The sequence below is a fragment of the Cricetulus griseus genome, chromosome 5 (assembly GCF_003668045.3).
Source record: "Cricetulus griseus strain 17A/GY chromosome 5, alternate assembly CriGri-PICRH-1.0, whole genome shotgun sequence".
Classification (NCBI taxonomy): Eukaryota; Metazoa; Chordata; class Mammalia; order Rodentia; family Cricetidae; genus Cricetulus; species Cricetulus griseus.
In genome coordinates, this window is record NC_048598.1 from 98,218,244 (window position 1) to 98,243,997 (window position 25,754).

The window sequence follows — 25,754 nt, forward strand, 5'->3', positions numbered from 1 at the left end:
CACTGGTTAGGTTGATAAGCTTAGCCTTTATGCTTACACCAATGATAAGTATTCACTTTTGCACAGACCCTCCAGGTGTACATGGAAAGTATTTGACCTGCTTTCCAATATCTTAGACCTGCAAATATACATTTGTAATGTTTTGTTATTTGAAAACCAAGGAATCTGCCGGGCAGTGGTGGTGCACACCTTTGATCCCAGCACTGGGAGGCAGAGGCAGGTGGATCTCTGTGAGTTCAAGGCCAGCCTGGTATACAACCATACAGAGAAAGCCTGTTTCCAAACACCAAAAACCAAAAAAACAAAAAAGAAAAAGTTAAATATATGTTTATGATTGTGGATTTTCTACATATGAATGTAGATAACATGTGTTAATCATATATATCTAAGACCTGACTCTTAATTTTATGTGTATTTTTCTATGTCTTTTTTTATTACTAACCCACTGAGCTAAGTGACATTCAGATGTATGTGACCATCTTCCCCACCATGGGCAATCTACCAGTAGCAATACTATGAAGAAAAATGCCTCTCCATGCCCCTGTGGCCATCAGTTGTCATTACCTATTTAGCTAGGCTGGCCTTCTCTTTTGGATTTTTGAAACAGTGTTTTTCTGTGTGGCCATGGCTGTCCTGTGTTTCCTCGGTAGTTTTGAAATCAGGGTTCTGCCACCTTCTGGCTCTAAGTGCTGGGATTAAAATTGGACAACGACTCCCTGCTAGGGGTGGCATTCTTAAGGATCAAACACCTTCTTCCCAGATTTTTGACTAACATGATCAATGTGTCAAAATTATCAGATAAAGTTCAACACTATAGGAACATCCACTACCCCAAGTGTCACTAAATCATGTGCCACATGGTCATAAACATAGCTATCATTGGAGTTAATAATGTCATAAATGGACCTCCTGGGAATCAACAGTTCACTGCTGAAAGACTGGTGATATATCATTTAAAATTTATTAAAGCTTGTTGGAGAATTCAGAAAACAAAATTAGCAACCAGCTATAGAGATCAGGCAGTGGTGGCCCCCAACTTTAATCCTAGCACTCAGGTGAAAAAAGCAGATGGATCTCTGAGTTCAAGACCACTCAGGGCTACACTAGATTAAATCAGTCTAAAAGAGCAACAGCATTCACACCATTAATCCCAGTTCTAGAGAGGTATAAAAGATAGGAGCAGCATTGTCTTGAGTTGTCAGTCTCAGGATTCTCCAGTCACATCAAGGAGAGTATATAGCAGTCTGGGATTGCAGTCTGAGTTTTGGTGGAGTCAGGATTGTCCATATCTGTAGGGGGACCCCACCCACAGTGGGCTGGGCCATTCCACCTCAGTCAGTGGTCAGGAAAATGCCCCTGAAAACATTCCTCAATTTCAACTTGATGAAGCCTTTTCTCCTTTCTAGTTCCCTCTTCTCAGATGTGTGTCCTAGTTTGTGTCAAGTTTACTAAAACTATCCAACAGGTACCTCTTTGATACAACTCATGCCCTTCTAACCATGGCAACAACACACATCATAATTTAAGCCATCGTTCATCAATCAGGAATGTGAAGATGCTGCCACAGACTTGTTTGCAAGCCAACCTGAGTCATTTTCTCCTTTGAGGATCCCTGTTCTCTAACATCCCTCAATTGATCTAGTTGATAACTAAGTCACCAACACATGCTTAGTATGTAGAATGCCAGAGGCCACAGAGTTTCACCACCTTATGTGATTGTTACGATTGTCTACTATCACCAGGACTTTTGCCTTCTTGTTCGCTCCATTTATGCCTCTTAATTATTTTACCTGTTTGTGTATGTGTATATATTCTTGTGTACAGGGAAGGGATAAGACAGATCCTTGATCATCAGTATTTTCCTTGGCTACACTAATGCTTTTCTCATTCTTTGTAGAACTCCAGTGCTTGGTGAAGACTGTGGATATGAATGTGATACTGAGTGTGATAAAAAGCAGGAAGCTATTACAGAGAATATCAGCAGTAAAGATATGCCTCCTGGAGTTCATGACAGCCTGTAAGAAACACCATTGGCCATTCATCCTCACAGGACTGTCTCAGAGACCAAACTACACAGATATCATCTGTGTACACAGGAGCTATGGCAAAACCTTATAGACATCGGGGACATTGGAAAGATATCAGTCATTCTGAATCACATCAGGTATTTGAAATTTCTAAGAGGAAACCCTGGAAATTTCAACCATGTAATGACGCCTGTAGGAGTTTCTCTTCTGATCATCCTCAGGAGAGAAGTCACAATGGAGACAGACTCAATGAGAATGACTCTGTGAGAGACACACATGACCAGAATGATGAAGGAATCCATAAAGAAGTGAAACACTTTGTATGTAAGGTCTGTGGAGAATCCTTCATCAATTCCATTGACCTTCTCAACCATGAAAATATTCATATTCGACAGGAAAGGTACATTTGTTGGAAATGTGGCAAAACATATACATATGGAGAGTATTTTGAGAGTCATGAAGTAACTCACACAGAAGGGAAGCCTTACGCTTGTAAGCATTGTAGAAAAATGTTTACCAGCTCCAGTATTCTGAATGTTCGTCAAAGGATTCACAGTGGAGAGAAACGTTATACAAGTAAGCGTTATGAAAAAGCCTTCTTTGTTGGCTCTAGTAGTCATAAGAAACATGAAAGAAATCACAGTGGAGAGAAGCCATATGCTTGTAGGCATTGTGGGAAACACTTTCATCTTGCCAGAAATCGTTACAAACATGAACAAGTTCACACTGGAAAGAAGCCTTATTCATGTAAATATTGTGGAAAAGCTTTTACTGACTCTAGGAATCTGAAGGGACATGAAAGTCTTCACACAGGAGAGAAGCTACATTCATGTAAGCAGTGTGGGAAAGCATTTACACGCTCCAGTACTCTCATCACCCATGAAAGAATTCACACTGGCGAGAAGCCTTATGCATGCCAGCATTGCAGAAAAGATTTCAGGTACTCCAGCAGTCGTAACATACACGAACGGAGTCACACTGCATAGAAGCCTCTGTATGTATGCAAGCATTGTGGAGAAGCTTTCAGGGAGTCTTAGAGTCATTATAAACTTGAAGCATACTGGAGAGAAGCCTTATGCATGTAAACATTGTGGGAAAACCTTCAATGCTTCTACTTGTCCTACTTTGCATAAAAAATTTCCAGAGGAGAGAAATCCTTTGTATGTAAAATGTGGGAAAACATTCATTCATCCTAGTGACCTTAACATGCTAGCTCCAGAACAGCCAATAGAACACAAAGAAACCTTGTGTCAAAAACCAAAACAAGCAAGCAATCAAGCAAAAATAAGAAAACAAAAACAAGGAATAAATATAAAAGAAAAAAAACCTTAACATAGTGTGCTCTGGGATAAACCTAAGCCACTTTGCAATATAATTGCATGGTAAGAAGGTGCTCTGGGATTTTGAGAGGACTCACTCACTTCTTGGAACATGAAGTATTCCCCATCTGCCTTTTCCTTAAATTGAGCCCCTGAAATTTGTTTCATACATTTTAATCTCTTGCCCCAGTGAGAGACCCAGGTCTTAGCAGAACTCTAGTCATAGCACAAAGGCCAGAGTAGGATGCAGTACTGCCCTCCTCCCTTAGTCAGTGGATGGGACTGCCCCTGACCTTATCTCTAGTTACAGGAAAAACCCCGGAACACTTCACCCATAGGGAGAAGCCAATCTCAATTGGGCAAACAACTCCTGGTGTCCTTCTGCAGAGACTAAAATGTTTTAACTTCCCAGAACCCAAAATAGCCAATCAGATCAGCACAGATACTCCTAATCTGTGCTTGAGCCAATCCCAATCAGTAACTATGAGTTTTGGAATCCTCCATTCCCTCTCCCTTTGTTTACCTCCTATAAAAGCCCCCACCTCACTATGCAGAGCCCCCGTTGAGGGCCCTACCCTGCCTGGGGAGTGGTGGGCGCATGGGGTGGGTGGGGGGTACGTTGGGGGTGGGGGAGGAGGAATGGGGGTGAGGGGAGGGAGAGGGAGAAGGGACTTACATGTGAAACAAGCTTGGTCCCTAAATTGAACTAATAAAAAAATAAATAAAAATAAAATGAAAAAAAAAAAGCCCCCACCTCATGCTGCTCAGCGTCTCTAGTGCTCTGCTGTTCCTCGTGCTTGTTTTGGTCTCTTGGTGGTCTATTGTGGTGGATTTTGGGCACAGCTTTTGGGGGCTGGTTCAGGATCCCCAAGCCATCATCTACTGAGTCTTGTGATGACAACTAACAGGTAAATTTCTGAATAGCCAAGGGAACTCTGTATTCTGTTTTCTGTTTGTGACTTTTGGAGCGCCTGCTGTCAAGCTTGTTTAAGATCTAGGCAGATGTGCTCAAGGATGACAGGCTGGGAGACTGGAGGACCCATGGGGAATCCTGCTGGTGGGTCAGGGGGGCCTTGGAGGGGGACTGCAGCCTCTTAGTTCCCTTGCAGAGAGCGAGCAGGTGGAAACTGCAGACCTTTAATCCAGTGTCTCACTTTCAGATCAGTACACAGATGCCTGTTTTGTCTGTTATTGTGTGTGCCTCTTTGGTTGTGTTTTTGTTTTTGTTGTTTCGATTTTGTTTTTTTTTCTTTTGTTTGTTTTCTACACAGGGTTTCTCTGTGTAGCCCTAGATATCTTGGAACTCACTGGGGACCAGGCTGGCCTTAAACACACAGATCTGTCTGCTCCTGCCTCCCAAGTGCTGGCATGAAAGGCATGTGCCAACACTGCCTGGTGAGCTGCTGCTAGTCAAAGACAATTTGTTGCTGCTTATTCGTTAAAAGAACATATAATGAGAAAATTGTTTTTATCTATAATTTTCCCATAAGCTCTTCTAAGAGTTTCTTTAATCGATTAGAAATGAGTCCCTCTATTTTATTCTACATTACCTGAGGTAGAAGGTTTTTGACATGGAGGCTTAACAGCTATATCCAAAAACATGCAGACTTTTTTTTTTGTAACACAGAGGTGTGCTGCATATCTGTGTGCATAAGGAAATAATCAATTCTGTTAAAATTCAACCTTCTGAAATTTTTCTGAGCCTCACTATACTATAAATTGTTAAATTACTTTCACCTAAGTCCTCTTTCTAAACTTAGTATGTCATAAAAGAAACAGAAGAATCTACTGTTGTGAAGGGACTTGCAGGGAAGTGTAGAGTTAGCAGGAAAAAGAGAGATGAAAGAGGATTTGTGTGTGAGAGTACTAAGAATTTATTACATGCATGTATGAGACTGTCAAAGAGCAAATGTAATAAAAATTTAAGAAGGAATAATGTCCTCCATGGTATCAAATAAGTTAAATATAGGTAGATATCAATAGTAATAAAAACTACAGAAAATCCACAAATACATGTAAAATGAGCAATGCTGTTTTCTAAATTTTTAAACGTTGAGTATACCTGTTTTGCCTGCATGTATGTATACACAAGGAGATTATGCCTAGTGCATAGAGAGGTCAGAAGAAAGCATCGGATTGCAAGGAACTGGAATTTACCAATGGTTACCAGCCACCAGGTGAGGGCAGGTAGGACCTCTGCAAGGCAAATATTCTGAATCACTGAGACATTTGTTTAAAGCAGCCTACAGTCAAACAAGGTGCAGTCACAAACATGCAATAAAATTTCAATTCCATGGAACTCTTTACCACCTTTGTTGGCAATTCACATTCAGAAGAGTTTAGGATAATTTCTGAAAGTCCACTTATAACCTTAAAAATTATCACTGCAAGCAAATAAAACGTGATACAAATTCGAATTTCTCACTTTCTTCATACTGGTAATTTTGGCCTACTGTAGTCAGAAAACAAGAAAAATTTCTTTCACATTAGCATTTAAAAGAAAAAATTAAAAAGTCCAAAATCCATACTGGCTGAGGTGTTTTGGGGGTCTAGATACAGCTTTACGAGAGGGGTTGTTTTGACTAATGGTAGTCATGATGTGAATGACTGCCCTTCTAGCTAAGCAACCTCCATCTTAGGGAATTCCAAAGTGCCCTTTTGAAAAGGTTATCAGGGCTGGGATTGTTGACTCCTTAACCCTACAGATAGGGATTGAGGATGGCATAGGATGCTCACCTGAGGATCCAGGTGAATGTGGTCTGGGGAAGGGCTAGAGTATATAGAGTCATTTTAGGAGAAACAGGGCATGAGTGTGCCTTAACTGAACCTGAATTCTTTGCAAGAATGGTAAGCACCCATGACTGATAAGCCTACCTTCCAACACCTTTTAAAAGTATTATTAAATAACAATCATACTTCCATTTCCTCCCTCCAACCTTTCCTATGTACTCATAACACCTTCTATGGTAGATGGCACAGTATTATTTATATTTGTTTCATATATAGATTCATATATATGATAAAAATATACCACTGTTTTTGGTGTTTGATTGTATAAGATTTTAAATCTTAACATTCTTAATTGAATAACCAATTAGATGACTCGAACCTTGGATATACTACCTCTCCCTCTCTCAATAGTAGTTTATTTTATTTTATTTTTCTTTTTGTAGAGGGAGTACCCAATGAAATCTATGTACCTGTCTGTTAGTATTGTCATTGTTCTTGTTTCCACAACTCTGTTGCTGCTGTATTATATGTGTTGCTTCTCTGTTAAAGCAGACACCTGGTAGTCAGGTTCTAATAATAATGCCACCCTTTCAGGGTATTCCCTGAGACTCGGGTGTAGGCATTGATTGTAGATGTACTAAGTAGGCCTGGGATCCTGACCTTCAGTTAATCTCTACAATATGAACAAATGTGGCTTACTAGAATTGTCTGGTTTCTCCAAAGAGATTATTTAAAGAAAGGCATGGGATATACTTTTGAGACTATAAATAAAAATTTTAATATAAATTTTAACCCTCAGGAATTATGCTGACCTCCCAAAGTGGCAGTAGTAGGTTTTTTAAAATCCATGATCTTGCTATATTGATTAATTGGTTCTGACTTATTGGCATGTTTCTCTCCTGTTGAGCAGGCCTTAATTATATACAGTAGCTGATTGCCAAATGACATGGATGACACTACAACTAAACCTGTATTGACATTTTGCCATGTTGATGACCATTTAGGTTCATGGTGTTCTTATTTTCTTTCCAATTGGTGTGATGAGAATTCATGACCAAAACAAATTACGAAAGAAAATATTTTAGGACAATCGTAGTTCCAGATGTTGGAGCCATGATTATAGTTATAGGTAACAAGGCAGCAGGCAGGCAAGTATAGCAAAGGCATCATGATCTGAAAGTTGGAGGTAGAAGAGCTAACTTGGACCAGTGATAACACTGAAGCCTCAAAGCAACCCATAAACTAATCCTCTGTAACTAAAACATCTTCTAATACTTCCCAACAGTTATACCAACTGGCAACTAAGCATTCAAATATGGGAATCTATGGGGTCCATTCTCATTCAAAACAACACAGATGTCACTCTTGGGGAGGGCTATTAACTGCTTCTCTCACTTGGCAACTTGCACTGTCTCTATTACTGTGACAGACTAAATGAAGGTTGTTTTAGGGTTAGATCCAACAGAACCTTTCCAAGTCCTGCATCCAAAGTGTGCAATGGCTCCAGCCAATACAACTTACCTTCAATGTAGCATAGATGACCAAAGGAAACAGTGATAGCATGAACTACTTGGGGAATTACATAAACTCTCATGAGAAACTAAAATGGGTATTTCCCATCCCTAGTAGTGTTGTTTTTATTAATATAGGTTTCTTGAGTTTTTCTACTGTTAAGCCAAGAGACATAGCATCATTAAATATAGACACATCAATATGTATGAGTATATATATTCATAAGTGTGTAATAATCTCATATTCACACCCATATTATATGTAATATACCATTAAAATATATTGTACATAATAATAGATATTACATATATTAATCACTTTACATATAATATACGTTTGGTATTTACAGAATAACCACTTCTTTTTTAAAGATTTTATTTATTTATTTATTTATTTATTTATTATGTATACAACATCCTGCTTCCATGTACACCAGAAGAAGGCACCAGATCTCATAACAGATGGTTGTGAGGCACCACGTGGTTGCTGGGAATTGAACTCAGGACCCCTGGAAGAGCAGTCAGTGCTCTTAACCTCTGAGCCATCTCTCCAGCCCCCAGAATAACCACTTCTTAACCTTTAACAACATTGATATTTATTCCTCCTCCCTCTCATAAATAGACCATCCTCATTTCATGCCTAATTAGAAATCTCCTCCACACTTTTCCCATTTTCCCACATTCTCAGTCACTTCCAGCCATTCCCTTCTTTACCTTCTCCCCTGATTCCCAATTGAAAACTATCCAGGAACACAGAAAATTTCAATAAAAAAATGGTTTGGCACATGGAATTAACAGAAATAGTGTGATAACCCAAACTTAGGTAGAAAAGTCTCTCCTCTCTCTTTTGCAGTTCTGACCTCTCAAACTTGAGATGTAAGAAGGTAACCTGGAGTAACCAGAGAAACAATACATTTCCTTCCTAATAAAAATATAATACATAGTAAATTTCCAGTATGAGACAGAAATAAGAATGCTCAAAATATGAATGTACTTCTTTCAAAGCGTTTGCTTCTAAAATTTTGGAAATAACATCCACAAAGTGTTTAACTTATTACTGACATAAGTTTGAAGTGCTTGACTTATCTTATCAGGTGCTGGTGGCACACACCATTTTTTTTACATGTTTTTATTTTAAAACAATATTTTCTCATTTTACATACCAATTCTAGTTCCCACTCCCTTTGTTTCTCCTGCTCTCCCCACCTTCCCTCCACCCTACCCCATTAACTCCTCAGACAGGGTAAGGCTTCCCATGGAGAGTCAACAAAGGCTGGCACTTTTCTTTGAGCAGGACCAAGGTCCTACCCCTATATCTAAGCTGAGCAAGGTATCCCTCCAAAGATCATGAACTCCATATCACCAGTTCAAGTACTGGGGATGAATCCTGGTCACACTGGTAGTGGCCTCACAGACTGCCCAAGCCACAAAATTGTCACCCACATTGAGAGGGCCCAATTTTGTTCCATGCAAGTTCCCCAGCAATTAGTCTGGAGTCAGTGAACTTCCACTAGCTCAGGTCAGGTGTCTGTTGGGGTATCCCCAACATGGTCTTGACCTCTGCTCATATTATCGCTGTTACCTCTCTTCACCTAGACTGTGTGAGCCCTGCCCAGTGATTAGCTGTAGATGTCCACATCTGTCTCTAATCAGTACCTAGATGAAGGGTCTATGATAATAATTCAAGTAGTCATCAATGTGATTCCAAGGAAAAGCCACTTCAGGTATCCTCTCCGAATGTTTAGGGTCTAAGTAGGGGTCATCTTTGTGGACTTCTGGGAATTTCTCTCCTGTGAGGTGTCTCACTATCTCCATAATTACTCCATCAATCAATTTGCTTTCCCCCTCTGTCCTTCCCCAATCTCCATCATCCAGTTCCCTCAAGTTCTCCTGCCCTATCACTTTCTCCCTTCCCCCTCTACTTCAGCATGCCCATCTCCTCCCCCACTATGTTCCCATCTTATCTATTTCCCTTTCCCAAGCGGATCCATGTATGTCTTTCTCAGGTTTCTGCTTGTTATCTAGCATCTCTGGGGTCATGATCAGTAGAATGGTTATCCTTTGCTGTTCATCTAATATCCATTTATGAGTGAGTACATACCATGTTTGTCTTTCTGGGTCTGGGTTACCAAGCTCAGGATTTTTATTTTTAGTTTCATCCATTTGCCTGAAAATGTCCTTGTGCTATGAGAGGACATGTATTGGGTATATGTCCAAGAGTGGTATTGCTGGTTAATGAGGTAGTGATTCCCAACTTTCTGAGAAACCAACATACTGATTTCCAAAGTGGCTGTACAAATTTGCACTCCAACCAGCAATGGGGGAGTGTCCCCCTTACTTCACATCATCTCCAACATAAGCAATTATTGGTGTTTTTGATGAGATCAATTCTGACTAGTGTAAGATGGTATCTCGGAGGCAATTTGATTTGCATTTCCCTGATGTCGAAGAATGTTGAGCAATTCCTTAAGTGCATTTTGGCCATTTGGGATTGTTCTGTTGAGAATTCTGTTTAAATATGACCCCATTTTTAATTGGATTATTTGGAATTTTGATGTCTACTTTCTTGAGTTCTTTGTATATTTTGGACATCAGTCCTCTGTCAGGTATGGGGTTGGTGGAGATATTATCCTATTCTGTAGGCTGCCATTTTGCCTTGTTGTCTGTGTTCTTTGCCTTACAGAAGCCTCTCAGTTTCAGGAGGTCTCATTTACTAATTGTTCTTAGTGTCTCTGCTACTGGCATTATATTTAGTAAATGTTTTCCCGTTTCCAGGAATTCAAGACTACTTCCCACTTTCTCTTCTATGAGGTAAAGTTGACTGGATTTATGTTAAAGTCGTCAATCCATTTGACTTGAGTTTTGTGGATGGGGATAGATATGGATCTATTTGCATTCTCCTACATGTTGACATCTAGTTTTTCCAGCACCATTTGTTAAAGATGCTTTTTTCCCCCCTTGTATAATTTTAGATTCTTTGTGAAAAATCAGGCATAAATAGGTGTGTGGATTAATATCAGGGTCTTTGGTTCAATTCCATTGTTCCACCTGTCTGTTTTTATGCCACTTCCAAGTTGTCTTCATTACTAAGCTCTAGAGTAGAACTTCAACTCAGAGAGGGTGATGCCTCTGGAAGTTCCTTTTTTATACAGGACTATTTTTTGATTTCCTGGGTTTTCTATTTTCCATATGAAGTTGAATATTATTCTTTGAAGGTCTGTGAAGAATTGTGTTGGGATTGTGATGGGAATTGCATTGAATTTGCAGATTCCTTTTGGTAAGATTGCAATTTTTATTATGTTGGACCCCCTATCCAAGAGCATGGGAGATCTTACAATTTCCTCATATCTTCTTTAATTTCTTCCTTCAAAGACATATAGTTCTTATTGTACATCTCTTTCACTTCTTTAGTTAGTATCACTCCAAGATATTTTATGTTATTTGTGGCTGTTGTGAAGGGTGATGTTTCCCTGATTTCTTCCTCAGCACTTTTATTATTTGTATATAGGAGGGCTAATGATTTTTTTAGTTGATCTTCCATCTGGACACATTACTGAAGTATGAGGTCCCTAGTAGAACTTTGGGGGTCACTTATATATATTATCATATCGTCTTGCAAATAGCAAAAGTTTGACATCTTTCTTTCCAATCTGTATGCTCTTGATCACTTTTTGTTGTCTTGTTGCTCTAGCTAGAACTTTGAATACTGTATTAGATAGATATGGAGATAGTGGGCAACCTTGTCTTGTTCCTGATTTTAGTAGAATTGCTTTGAGTTTCTCTCCATTTAATTTGTTGTTGGCTGCTGGCTTTCTGTATATGCTTTGACTATGTTTAGATCCGTTCCTTGTATCCCTGATCTCTCCAAGCCTGATATCATGAAGAGGTGTTGGATTTTGTCAAAGGGTTTTTCAACATCTAATGAGATGATCATATGTTTCTTTTTTCTTTCAGTTTATTTATATGGCAGATCAAGTAGACAGATTTTCATATGTTGAATCATCTCTGCATGTCTGGCATGAAGCCAACTTGATCATAGGGGATGATTTTTTTATGTGTTTTTCAATCCATTTTGCCAGTATTGTGTGTGTGTGTGTGTGTGTGTGTGTGTGTGTGTGTGTGTGTGGTTTTTCAAGACAGGGTTTCTCTGTATAGCTTTGGAGCCTATTCTGGCACTCATTTTCAGACCAGGCTTGGCTTGAACTCACAGAGATCCGCCTGCCTCTGACTTCTGAGTGCTGGGATTAAAGACGTGTGCCACCAATGCCCGGCGACAGTATTTTATTGAGTATTTTTGCATCGATACACAAAAGTGAGATTGACCTATAATTCTCTTTCTTAGTTGAGTCTTTGTGTAGTTTGGGCATCAGAGTTACTGTAGCCTCATAATAGGCGTTTGGCAGTGTTTCTTCTGTTTCTATTGTGTGGAACCATGTGAGGGGTATAGATATTACCTCTTCTTTGAAGTTCTGGTAGAATTAAGCACTGAAAACATCCAGCCATGGGCTTTTTTTGTTGGGAGTCTTTCAAACTGTTTCTATTTCATTAGGGACTTTAGGTGTATTTAAATTGTTTATCTGGTCTTGATTTAATTTTAGTATGTTGTACCTATCCAGAAAATAGTTCATTTCTTTTAGATTTTCCAAATTTGTGGAGTACAGGTTTTCAAAGTATGACTTGATGATTCTCTGGATTTCCACAGTGTCTGTACCTATGCCCCCCTTTCATTTATATTTTTGACATTTTAGATATTCTCTCTCTAACTTTTGGTTAGTTTGGATAAAGGTTTTACTATCTTGTTGATTTTCTCAAAGAACCATATCTTTGTTTCATGATTCTTTGCATTGTTTTCTTTCTGTTTGTTGATTTCAGTCTTCCATTTGATTATTGCTTGGTATATTCTCCTACTGGGTGACTCTGCTTCTTGTAGAGCTTTCAGGTTTGTTGTTAAGTTGGTCTTGTGAGATTTGTCTACTCTCTTTATGTAGGCACTTAGTGCTATCAACTTTCCTCTTAGCACAGCTTTCATTGTATGTTGTGCTTTCATTTTATTTGAATTCTAGGAAGTCTTTAATTTCTATTTCTTCTTTTACCCAGTGATGATAAAACTGAGCATTGTTCAATTGCCACAACATTGTAGGCTTTCTGCAATTTTCATTGTTGTTGAATTCTAACTTTAAGTCATGGTGATCTGATAAGATACAGGGGGTTATTCCAATTTTTTCATCTGTTGAAGTTTGCTTTGTGAGTATGTGGTCAGTTCTAGAGAAGGGTCCATGAAGTACTGAGAAGAAAGTATATTCTTTTGTTTGTGGTTGCAATGTTCTATAGATGTCTGTTAAGTCCATTGGAGCCATGGAATCTGCTAGTTCTCTTATTTCTCTGTTAAGTTTCTGTCTGGCAGACCTATGAATTGGTGAGAGTGGGGTGTTGAAATTTTCTACTATTTGTGTGTAGGAGAAAATAATTTGATGTGTGATTTAAGCTTTAGTAATATTTCTTAAACATATGTATTTGCTCTTGCATTTGGGACATAGATGTTCACAATTGAGACTTATCTTGATGGATTTTTCCTGTGATGAGTATGAAGTGACCTTATTCATTACTTTTGGGTGATTTTAGTTTGAAGTCAATGTTTTTGTTAATAGAATACCTGTACCCATTTGTTTCTTAGGTGCATTCGATTGGAAAATCTTTCCCCAACACTTTAGTCTGAGGTTTTTGTGGTTGAGCTGTGTTTCTTGTATGTGGCAGAAGGATCCTGTTTTTCATCCTCTGCTAGCTTGAGTTGTTCATAGGTAAATAGAGTTCATTGGTGTTGTGGGATATTAAATGATGAGTAATTGCTAATTCCTGTTATTTCTCAGTGGTAAAGTTTCTGTGTTTCCTTCCTTTGGGGTTTGCAATTGTGAGGTTATTCATGGGTGTAGTTAACTACCTTAGACTGGAGTTTTCCTTCTAGTACTTTCTGTAAGGCTTGATTTGTGAATACATTTTTGTTTGTTTGTTTGGTTTGGTTTGGTTTTGGTTTTTTGAGACAGGGTTTCTCTGTGTAGCTTTGGAGCGTAGATACGTATTGTTAAAAGTGGTTTTGTCATGGAATATATTATTTTCTCCATCTATGTCTGGTGTCTTTGTGTCCAGGACATTCTTGGTTTCAGAGATTCCATTAGGAAGTGGAGAGTAATTCTGATAGTTCTTCCATTAAATGTTACTTGGCATTTTTCCTTTGCAGCTCTTAATGTTCTTTCTTTATTCCATATGTTTAGTGTTTAATTATTATATGTCCAGTCGACTTTTTTTTTTTTTTGGTCCACTCTATTTGGTGTTGTTCTTGTTCCTTCATAGGCATATAGTTCTTTAGGTTTGTAAAGTTTTCTACTATGATTTTGTTGAATATATTTTTGCACCTTTCAGCTGTACCTCTCCTTCTTATTATTCTTAGGCCTGATCTCCTCACGGTGTTCCAGATTTCCTATTGTCTTGTGTTATGAATTTTTTAGATTCAACGTTTTCTTTGACCAATGATTCTATTTCTGCTATTGTATCTTCACCTCCTGAGATTCTCTTTTCCATCTTCTTTTGGTTATGCTTGCATCTGTAGTTCCTGTTTGTTTACTTAAATTTTCCATTTCCAGACTTCTCTTGGTTTCTGTTTTTTTTTTATTGCCTCTGTTTCAGTTTTCAAGTCATGAATTCTTTGAAATGTTTGCTTCACCTGTCCCCCCCCCCCACACACACACACTTGGTTTTCTAGGCTTTCTTTGAGAGATTTGATTTCTTCCAATATTTTGTCTTTTCCTGCTCTTTTAAAGGGAATTTTTCATTTCTTCTTTGAGGGTCTCTATCATCATGAAGTTATACTTAATGTAATTTTCTTCTGCTTCATCTGGGTTAAGATGTTCAGGTCTTTCTGTTGTAGGATAATTAGGTTGTAGTGCTGCCATATTGATCTTTAGGTTGTTGAAAGTATTCTTGCATTGGTGTCTATCCATCTATTCCTCTAACTGGTGCAGGTTCTTGGTTCAATCTTTGCATTAGGTGTCTGTGTCTCAGACATACTCTATTCATGATTTTTGAAGTTGCTGTCTCTTGGTCTTCTCTGTGCAGTCACAGTCTATGTCTCAGGGAGTCTCTGAGTTCACAGAGGGTGTGTGGATTTGGGGGCAGATTGGAAATTGTAGATTACTGGGTCAGATTGGATGCTGCTGGAGAAGTCTGTCTGGAGGAGGCTTGGGTACTGCCCTGCTAGTGTGGCTGAGGCATGTTGGGGTAGGGTCCAAGTTTCTGCCCCAGGGCATGGAGACTGGGCTGGTCAGCTGTGGGGCTGATCACTTACCTCTTCATCCAGTCTGTGCAGTCCAAGTCAGTGTCTCAGAGGCCACTGAGAACATGGGAGGAAGTGAGGGGGTGGTCTGAGTGGGATTTGTAGATTATAGGTTTTCATGGGGTGGTGCTAAAGCAGACTGCCTCTGGCACACACCTTTGACTCCAGCATTCAGAAGACAGAGGCAGGCAGATTTCTTTGAGTTTGAGGCCAATCTAGTCTATAGAGCTAGTTCTAGACAGTGAGCACTGTTGCATAGAGAACCCTGTGACAAACTCCTCCCATGAAAAGCTATTATCTCTTAAAATGACAACCAGCCTTTTCACAGTTTTGCAATGGGAATTTCTCTTACTGCCTATGATTCTTCTGAAATACCCAAGGTGGTTATCAGAGTTTCTCTCTATAGCTGTTACAAAACACAAGGACTAAAGCATCTTTTTAAAGGAAGTGTTACGTTAGGCTCAGAGATAGATAAGGGGTTACAGTCCGTGATGGTGGGGTAAAGGCATAGTGGCAGGAACAACATAGGGATCACATGATAATCTATAATCAAGAGGCAGAGAGAATACAATAGGAGTGTCAGTGTCTATTAAAATCTTAAATTTTCACCGGGCGTTGGTGGCGAGTGCCTTTAATCCCAGCACTCGGGAGGCAGAGGCAGGCAGATCTCTGTGAGTTTGAGGCCAGCCTGGTCTCTAGAGCGAGTGCCAGGATAGGCTCCAAAGCTATACAGAGAGACCCTGTCTCGAAAAAAAAATCTTAAATTTTCCTAGAGTGACAGATATTCATCACAGGCCATAGCTGCTAATCATCCTCAAACCATTCCACCAATGAGAATGCAATTTCAAATAGCCTATGGGGCCTTTTCCAAGTGGACCATGACTACAGTTATTTTCAAAGCTACAACCCTAGCTGTAGTTACGAAAAATAAATAAAAATAGAAGAAAAACAAGGATCATTGCACATACTGCAAGGATTTTCATCCTTTATATAATAAAATATTGAGAGTTAAAATTATACTACTGCAGATTTCTCAACATTTCTTTCAACATTAAAATATTGTACTTGTTCATTAAGTCTACTCTTGTGTACATACTATATTCTACTCATTGGTATTCCTGTGGGTGTGGAAGTATGCACGCAACTATCAGAAGACTGCTTTCAGGAATAGGTTCTCTATTGTCAAGATGTAAGATCCAGGAAGATAAACATGAGATAGTCATGTTTTATGGCAATAAACCATTGCTAGCCGAAGCATCTCGCTGTCCAATCACATTCATCTTTCATACCTCACAATGACAGCCATTTAACCAATGCACTGTCACACAGTTAATACTAGTAAGATTCCACACACTGTACTTTTCACTGTGAGACAATTATCGGCTTAAGCAGAATGAGAAACGAAGAAATTTGGAAACACAATGCTTAAATTGACAAACAGTTTAAATTTTATTCATTCTAAACATTTCAAATATTTTCCCACATTTATTCTAAAGATAAAGTCTTTCACCAGTGAAGGGAAAAATGATTGTAAGAGGAACTATAGCTGCTAAAGGATTTGCTACATAGTTCCACATGTAAGGATTCTCTCCAAGGTGAATACTTGAGACCATCATGGCAGCAGCAACTGGTGAAGGATTTTGAACAATATTAAATGCATACATTGGGGTTCTTGTCAGTGCAAATTCTACATTTCAAATATTCTTCAAAATATTTGAAATGTAGAGAAACTGGAGGTGGTCAAGGCTTTCCCACCATGCTGAAACTGATAAGGCTCTGCCCCAGTGTGAGGTCTTTTATGTTTGATAAAATGACAAGAACAAAGAAAGTTTCCCAAATGTTTAAAAAGGGTTTCTCTCCATTGTGAATGTTTTAATTACTCTAGTGCCAGCCGGGCGGTGGTGGCACACGCCTTTTATCCCAGCACCTGGGAGGCAGAGGCAGGCGGATCTCTGTGAGTTCAAAGCCAGCCTGGTCTACAGAGCAAGTTCCAGGACAGCCACCAAAGGAATACAGAGAAACCCTGTCTCGGAAAAGAAAAAAAGAAAAAAAAATTGCTCTAGTGCCAAGTGGAACTAGTGAAGGCTTTCCCACAAGGCTAACAAGCATTAACCTACTGACTAATGTGAACTGTTTCATGTGTGTTATGGTTAGCAGAACAGGTAAAGGCTTTCCAAATGCTTCCATGCATAAGGCCTGTCTTTTGAGTGAACTCTTCAGTGCCTCTTAAGATCACCAGAGTAAATGAACAGTTTCCCACATTTTATATACAAAAGGTTTCTCTCCATTGGGATTGTTTTCATGCAATTCAGGACAAGTAGAAATGTTGAAGGTTTTTCTGCAATGTTTAATGCATAAGGCTTCTCTCAAGTGTGCTTTCTTTCATGTCTGTTACAAAAGAAGTCCCTGAAAGCTTTGCCACAATGCTTGCAAGCATAAAGCTTCTCTAGTGTATCTCCATTCATGTGTGTTACGACTACTGGAGTCCCTGAAGGCTTTGAAGCAATGCTTTCATGCATATGACTTTTCTCTAGCATGTATTCTTCCATGAATGATCAGAGTACAGGAGCGTGTAAAAGCTTTTCCACAAAGGTTACATGCATAAGGCTTCTCTCCAGTGTGAACTTGTTCATGTCTTTTTTGACTACTGCGGTCAAAGAAGGCTTTTCCACAATGCCTACATTCATAAGGCTTCTTTCCAGTGTGCTTTCTTTCATGTTTGTTACAACTACTGGCGTGACGGAAGTGTTTTCCACAATGCCTACAAGCATATGGCTTCTCTCCACTGTGATTTCTTTCATGTTTCTTATGACTACTAGAGCCAACAAAGAAGGCTTTTCCATAACGCTTACTTGTATAACGTTTTTCTTTCCTTTGACGAACATTCAGAATACTGGAGCTGGTAAACACTTTTCTACAATGCTTACAAGCGTAAGGCTTCCCTTCTGTGTGAGTTACTTCATGACTCTCAAAATACTCTCCATATGTATATGTTTTGCCACATTTCCAACAAATGTACCTTTCCTGTCGAATATGAATATTTTCATGGTTGAGAAGGTCAATGGAATTGATGAAGGATTCTCCACAGACCTTACATACAAAGTGTTTCACTTCTTTATGGATTCCTTCATCATTCTGGTCATGTGTGTCTCTCACAGAGTCATTCTCATTGAGTCTGTCTCCATTGTGACTTCTCTCCTGAGGATGATCAGAAGAGAAACTCCTACAGACGTCATTACATGGTTGAAATTTCCAGGGTTTCCCCTTAGAAATTTCAAATACCTGATGTGATTCAGAATGACTGATATCTTTCCAATGTCCCCGATGTCTATAAGGTTTTGCCATAGCTCCTGTGTACACAGATGATATCTGTGTAGTTTGGTCTCTGAGACAGTCCTGTGAGGATGAATGGCCAATGTTGTTTCTTCCAGGCAGTGGGCTGTCATGAACTCTTACTCCAGGAGGCATATCTTTACTGCTGATATTCTCTGTAATAGCTTCCTGCTTTTTATCACACTCAGTATCACATTCATATCCACAGTCTTCACCAAGCACTGGAGTTCTACAAAGAATGAGAAAAGCATTAGTGTAGCCAAGGAAAATACTGATGATCAAGGATCTGTCTTATCCCTTCCCTGTACACAAGAATATATACACATACACAAACAGGTAAAATAATTAAGAGGCATAAATGGAGCGAACAAGAAGGCAAAAGTCCTGGTGATAGTAGACAATCGTAACAATCACATAAGGTGGTGAAACTCTGTGGCCTCTGGCATTCTACATACTAAGCATGTGTTGGTGACTTAGTTATCAACTAGATCAATTGAGGGATGTTAGAGAACAGGGATCCTCAAAGGAGAAAATGACTCAGGTTGGCTTGCAAACAAGTCTGTGGCAGCATCTTCACATTCCTGATTGATGAACGATGGCTTAAATTATGATGTGTGTTGTTGCCATGGTTAGGAGGGCATGAGTTGTGTCAGAGAGGTTCCTGTTGGATAGTTTTAGTAAACTTGACACAAACTAGGACACACATCTGAGAAGAAGGAATTAGAAAGGAGAAAATGACTTTATCAGATTGAAATTGAGGAATGTTTTCAGGGGCATTTTCCTGACCACTGACTGAGGTGGAATGGCCCAGGGCACTGTGGGTGGGGTCCTCCTACAGATGTGGACAACTGTTAAATAAGGCAGGTATCTGAGTAAGGGATGAGGAACACACCAGGAAATAGCATTTCTCTATCACCTCTGGTTCAGTTCCTGCCTCCAGATTCCTGACAGGCTTGAGTTCCTGTCCTGGCTTCCCTTTATGATGGGACTGAGACAAGGAAGTGTAAGTAAAATGAGCTCCACCCCAGACTCACTTTTTTGTTTTGTTGTTGTTTTGGGAAAAGAAAGCAAAACCCCACAACACTTACGTTGAAAGTCTCAAAATAATACACAGACATATGGCAAACTCTTTTGGATATGAAGAGGAGTTTTGTGTAATAAACCACTATAAAAGCTCTTTCAGAGCTTAGTGTTACACGACACATTAGTGATATTAATAGACTACACACAGCGCATGCTCAAATATTGAATGACAATTCAATGCTCCTTTGCAGGAACTTGTGGAGAATCATTTTTCACGAGGGTATATTTGGAGCCATTGGTAGGTTCTCAGTTGTCCCACATTTCCATATGTTTGATATAAATTCTGTTCTACTGAATATAAATTACCCCATATTTCTGCTGAGATCTTCGTAGTCCTCTTCAATATTTTTTTCTAGTGTTTTCTCTAGAAGAAAATCCAAACAATACATTATGACATTGTCATAGTCAACACAGCATTACAACCTAGGTCTTATGATATGGGTTTTCACACTGTATTCACCAATTATTCACTTCTAATACCAACACTACACACATAAGCAGGATACAACTGTTTTCTGACTGAATAAGCAATGGGAGCATGTTGAGTTGTTTTTTGTTTGTTTTTTTTTACCTATGGAGATCAGGTTAAAAAATGTCTCCTTCATCACATCTCTGTAGAGCTTCTTTTGACTAGAATCCAACAAAGCCCATTCTTCTGAGGTGAAGTCCACAGCCACATCCTCAAAGGTCACTGGCTCCTAGGAGTACATATATTAGTAAGGTTAATTGTAACTAACAGACTGTCAGGATACAGAATCATCTAGTATATATGTTTCTGAAAATCCTCAAACTGATTATACAAGTAAGATCATTGTCTCAGTTCCCATTCAGCTGCCCTTAGGAAGCATCATGACCAAGCAACTCCCATAAAAGAAAGCATTTAACTGGGGCTTGTTACACTTTTAGAGGGTTAGTTAATGATTACATTGTGGGAAGCAGATAGCCATAGAGCTGGAATGCATTCAAAACAACACACACACCAACTTGATAGGCAGCATTTTTTTTTTTTAGTTCTATAGGGATTATATTAGTGGAAATAGGGAGCTGAGACACACAACTATGATGGGGAATGTACAGTGTATGTTTATCTTATTGATTGTTAAATAAAGTACTTGCTTGGCCAATGAGACAGCAAGTTAGGCAGGACTGGAAGTCAAAGAGGATTCTGGGAAATGTAGTAGAGAAGTGGTTATCCAGACAGGAAGTGACATAGCAAAGAGTCTGATATCTAAGCGAGAAAACAGGAAGTTTCTCCTTTCCCCTCGGCTCCTGCTCCAGCGGCACAATGTGATCCACCAGCTAGGAGGGACGCCAATAAGGCGTCCGATAAGATAAGTCTTATAAAACATATAGATGTATAATAATTGAGACTGATCTAACAGATGAGAATCCTAGTCATTGGCCAAGCAACATTGTACCTAACACAAGTTTCTGTGTATTTATTTGGGCCTGACTTGGGTGGGCGGGCGGCTGGCATAAAGCGTACACATGGCAGTGGGGCTCAGCGACTTTTGGCAGAAAGATTTATCGTAACACAACTATACATTACTCTCTTCCTGACTGTGTGCACTGTGACTAGCAGCTTCACAGTTCTGCATTTTATGAACCATACACACCTTCAACTGTGATATAAACAAACTCCTGCCTATAGCCACATTCCTCACTTGTAAAGCAAGTGGGCAAACTTAAGAGGTGCGGGAGGGTTAAATGAAGTAGGGGGCTGCATGAGATCCAGAGGCTGCAGCTCTTAACATTGACACCCCAGTGAGAAGGAATTTCCTTTCTCTGGGGGCTGTTTTGAGAATGTAAAGCACCCTGCATGTATCCTATATATGAAGATTATTTTTGGGAGGGAGGGTTGTTTTTTTTTTTTTTATTTTTTCGAGTCAGGGTCTCTCTGTGTAGCTTTGGAGCCTATCCTGGCACTTGCTCTGGAGACCAGGCTGGCCTTGAACTCACAGAGATCCGCCTGCCTCTGCCTCCTGAGTGCTTGGATTAAAGGTGTGTGCCACCACCTCCCTATATACCAAGATTATAAAGAAAAATTCATAAGAACAAATATTCTGGAGTCTCTATTTCTTGCAGACTTTGCAAGGCAAGTCTTCTCCATCACAATTTGATTCTGGTAGGTTTATACCTAGAATATTAATTGCTACTTCTGTAATAAGTGATAATGGCTCTCTGTAGCATGAAAAATAAAATACCCAGAGACAGATATTGGAGTTCAAGCTTCAAGCTGAAGGTCAGAAAAGTCACTGCTCTAGCCTACACTTCAGACTGAAAGGCAATCCTCACTCCACCAAAACTCAGAGTGCAATCCCAGACGGCTATGCTCTCCTTGATGTGACTGGAGAATCCTGAGACTGACAACTCAAGACAATGCTGCTCCTATCTTTTACACCTCTCTAGAGCTGGGATTAATGGTGTGAACGCTGTTGCTCTTTTAGACTGATTTAAACTAGTGTAGCCTTGGGTGGTCTTGAACTCAGAGATCCATCTGCCTTTTTCACCTGAGTGCTGGGATTAAAGGTGGGAGCCACCACTTCCTGATCTCTATAACTGGTTGCTGACTTTGTTTTCTGAATTCTCCAACAAGCTTTAATAAATTTTAAATGATATATCACCAGTCTTTCAGCAGTGAACTGTTGATTCCCAGGAGGTCCATTTATGACATTATTAACTCCAATGATAGCTATGTTTATGACCATGTGGCACATCATTTAGTGACACTTGGGGTAGTGGATGTTCCTATAGTGTTGAATTTTATCTGTAAATTTTGACACTTTGATCACGTCAGTCAAAAATCTGGGAAGAAGGTGCTTGATCCTTAAGAAGGTCACCCCTGAGCCGGGCGTTGGTGGCGCATGCCTTTAATCCCAGCACTGGGAGGCAGAGGCAGAGGCAGGCGGATCTCTGTGAGTTCCAGACCAGCCTGGTTTGCAGAGCGAGTGCCAGGACAGCCTCCAAAGCCACAGTGAAACCCTGTCTCAAAAAAAAAAAAAAAAAGTTCACCCCTAGCAGGAAGCAGTTGTCCAATTTTAATCCCAGTACTTAGAGCCAGAAGGTGGCAGAACTCTGACTTCAAAACTACTGAGGAAACACAGCTAATTATAGAACAGCCACACCATACAGAGAAACACTGCTTCAAAAATCCAAAAGAGAAGGCCAGCCTAGATAAACAGGTAATGACAACTGATGGCTACAGGGGCATGGAGAGGCATTTTTCTTCATAGTATTGCTACTGGTAGATTGCCCATGGTGGGGAAGATGGTCACATACATCTGAATGTCACTGAGCTCAGTGGATTAGTAATAAAAGAAAGACATAGAAAAATACACATAAAAGAGTCAGGTCTTGGATATATATGATTAACACATGTTATCTACATTCATATGTAGAAAATCCACAATCATAAACATATATTTAACTTTTTTCTTTTTTTCCTTCCTTCCTTTCTTTTTTTTTTTTTTTGGTTTTTGGAAACAGGCTTTCTCTGTATGGCTTGTAGACCAGGCTGGCCTTGAACTCACAGAGATCCACATGCCTCTGCCTCCCAGTGCTGGGATCAAAGGTGTGCATCACCACTGCCCGGCAGATTCCTTGGTTTTCAAATAACAAAACATTACAAATGTATATTTGCAGGTCAAAGATATTGGAAAGATACTGCCATGTAAACCTGGAGGGTGTGTGCAAAAGTGAATATTTATCATTGGTGTAAGCATAAAGGCTAAGCTTATCAACCTAACCAGTGTGTGCCTGCCTCAGAAAGAGAAAACTGGAAATACCATCTCACCAAGATATACTTCTCTAGACTTATACTGAAAATATCCCCAAAGACTATATATATATATATATATATAGATAGATAGATAGATAGATATAGATATAGATATATACATTCATGGTCATTGCTGTTGTAGTCCCAGTAGGTAGAAAAAAGATTCAGCCTGCATCTCCATCAGCTGATGTCCACATGATGGAGATACAGCACATAAACCCAGTGAGTTCCACCCAGCAAGGAAGAAAACTGGAATGAAATTTGCAGCAATGGAAGTAACTGGAAATGTAAATATACTGAGTGAGGTAACCTAAGCCCACAAAGTCAAACACTGTCAGTTTCTCTTATACCTGATTCCATCTTTCTCCTCTCACCCATTTGTTTCAAAACCAGAGTGAGCAGGAGAACAGATGGAGGAGAAGAAAGGACCCACGAGACCTGTGGGTGCTGAGGATGGCCACACAGGGACAGTGGGATGCACGTGGCATGAGTAGAGAGGTGGATGTACTTAGGGATGGGATGCAGAGAATAGGAATGGGAAGAGAAGACTGGGGGTGGGGGGGCGTTGGATTATCAAGGTTCAGGGTTTCATCAATTTTACTGTGATTTCCGGGTCAGCCTGAAACACAAATGTCCTTATATCAAAAACAAAACAAAAACAAAAATCAGGGCATGTTCATGGGAACCTTCAATCCTGGAATGCATGAGGCAAAGGAGGGTGATGTCTGAGTCCAAGGCTAGCCTACTAAACACGGCAAATTCCAAGGCTACACCAGAAACCTGTCACCAAAACGATGAAAAATGTAATAATTTAAAAATTACATGTTTCTGGTGGGCCCTGTCTTATCTCCTTATTGATGGGGTGTCTCCTCTTCCTGGGACCTCCGGGCTTAGCAGCCTGACATCTGCCTTGGAGAACTACATCAACTAAACCGTAGCTGTTATCACTTCTGATGGGAGAATGATTGTGGGAACTCTAAAAGGTTTTGACCGGGCCATTAATTTGATTTTGGATGAAAGCCATGAGAGGGTATTCAGCTCTTCACAAGGAGTAAAACAAGTGGTATTAGGATTATACATCATGAGAGGTGATGACATAGCAGTCATTGGCGAAATAGATGAAGAGACAGACTCTGCACTGGACTTTGGAAACATCCGAGCAGAACCTCTGAACTCCGTAGCACACTGAAGACACAGTGTGTGGTTATAGGTCTGTAAATCCTGTATAGAAACTGCTTCTTCTGAAGATGATGTTCTGATTTTTTATGAGTTTGTAATTGTGGATTTTGACTTTGTGTTGGTACAGTGTAAGACGTAAATTTAAATATTTCTATATTTTTATTGGGAAACACTGCCTAAATTAATAAATGCTGTTGCCTGGGGACAAAATTACATGTATAGGCCTTCCCCCTCACCTTCCTGTAGAGTGGTGAGAGCCAGGGGCTCCTACACCCAATCTCTCCCTCTCAGAGTCCCCTGACTTCTGGAGGCTGCCAGACCCTTCCTCCCACCGAATCCTGCATAGGGACCTGGAGGCAGTCCAAAGTACCCAGCATCAGCCGCCATTACTGCCTTCCCCTTCCACCCTCCAGTAGAGCGAGTGCAGAGTAAGCCAGCAAGTGAGCCAGGGAGCGACAAGAGAACCCATATGCACCAAAAGACGGAGAGACCCCACCTATACCCAATGGAAGAAGAAATGGGAAGATGAAAGTATAAGAACACATCCAACAACAGAAAGACTTATATGACACCACCTGAGTTTAGGGACTCTACACCACCAAGACCTGACTATCCCAATGCAGATGAATCAGAAGAGAATGACCTATGACCTTAAAAACAGTTTCATGAAAATGATAGAGGCCCTCAAAGAGATATGAGAAAATCCCTTAAAGAAATGGAAGTAAAAACAACCCCAAAATTGCTAGAAATCAACAAATCTCTTAAGGAAAGCCCCCCCCCCAAAAACCCAAACAAACAAACAAAACAAAACAGATGACAAAAACAATTCAAGACCTGAAAACTGAAATAGAGATAATAAAGAAAACACAAACTGAGGGATTGCTGGAAATAGAAAAGCTGGGTAAACGATTAGGATCTACAAATTCAAGCATAACCAACAGAATACAAGAGATGGAAGGCAGAATCTCCATAAAGATAAACTAGAGGAAATAGATTAATCGATAAAAGAAAATCTTAAATCCAACAAATCCTTAACACAAAATATCCAGGAAATGTGGGACACTGTGAAAAGACCAAACCTAAGAATAATAGGTGTAGAAGAAGGTGAGGAAGTCCAGCTCAAAGGTGCAGAAAACATATTTAACAAAATCATAGAAGAAAACTTTCCTAACCTGAAAAAGGGCATGCCTATGAAAGTGCAAGAAGCTTACAGAACATCAAATAGACTGGACCAAAAAAAAAAAAAAAAAAAAAAAAAAAGTCCCCTTGCCACATAATAATCAAAACACCAAACATACAGAAGAAAGAAAGAATATTAAGAACAGCCAAGAAAAAAGGCGTTGGTGGTGCGCGCCTTTAATCCCAGCACTCGGGAGGCAGAGGCAGGCGGATCTCTGTGAGTTCGAGGCCAGCCTGGTCTCCAGAGTGAGTGCCAGGATAGGCTCCAAAGCTACACAGAGAAACCCT

General features: G+C 39.8%; 2 protein-coding genes and 1 pseudogene across 3 annotated transcripts in view; 2 read left to right on the forward strand and 1 right to left on the reverse strand.

Moving 5' to 3' along the window:
- Positions 1-2,101: 2,101 nt before the first annotated feature.
- On the forward strand, positions 2,102-3,013 carry LOC103162324 (zinc finger protein 14-like). Its single transcript, XM_027416962.1, has one exon. The coding sequence runs from the start codon at positions 2,102-2,104 to the stop codon at positions 3,011-3,013; it is 912 nt and encodes a 303-aa protein (XP_027272763.1).
- Positions 3,014-16,399: 13,386 nt separating this feature from the next.
- LOC103162325 (zinc finger protein 433-like) overlaps positions 16,400-25,754 on the reverse strand; it is a 44,371-nt gene continuing 35,016 nt past the window's right edge. For both annotated transcript variants that reach the window (XM_027416932.2, XM_027416931.2), the window contains exons 4-6: positions 19,902-20,028; positions 19,637-19,694; positions 16,400-18,476 (exon numbers count right to left, since the gene is read on the reverse strand). In XM_027416932.2, the coding sequence (XP_027272733.1) occupies positions 17,426-18,476; positions 19,637-19,694; positions 19,902-20,028 (1,236 nt within the window). In that variant the 3' untranslated portion in view covers positions 16,400-17,425. The remainder of the gene's footprint in view (positions 18,477-19,636; positions 19,695-19,901; positions 20,029-25,754) is intronic.
- LOC107979309 lies at positions 23,689-24,875 on the forward strand (annotated as a pseudogene).

Bases quoted from the DNA above. Each gene is read 5' to 3' on its own strand.
- LOC103162324 (XM_027416962.1), top strand. From the start codon at position 2,102: ATGGCAAAACCTTATAGACATCGGGGACATTGGAAAGATATCAGTCAT.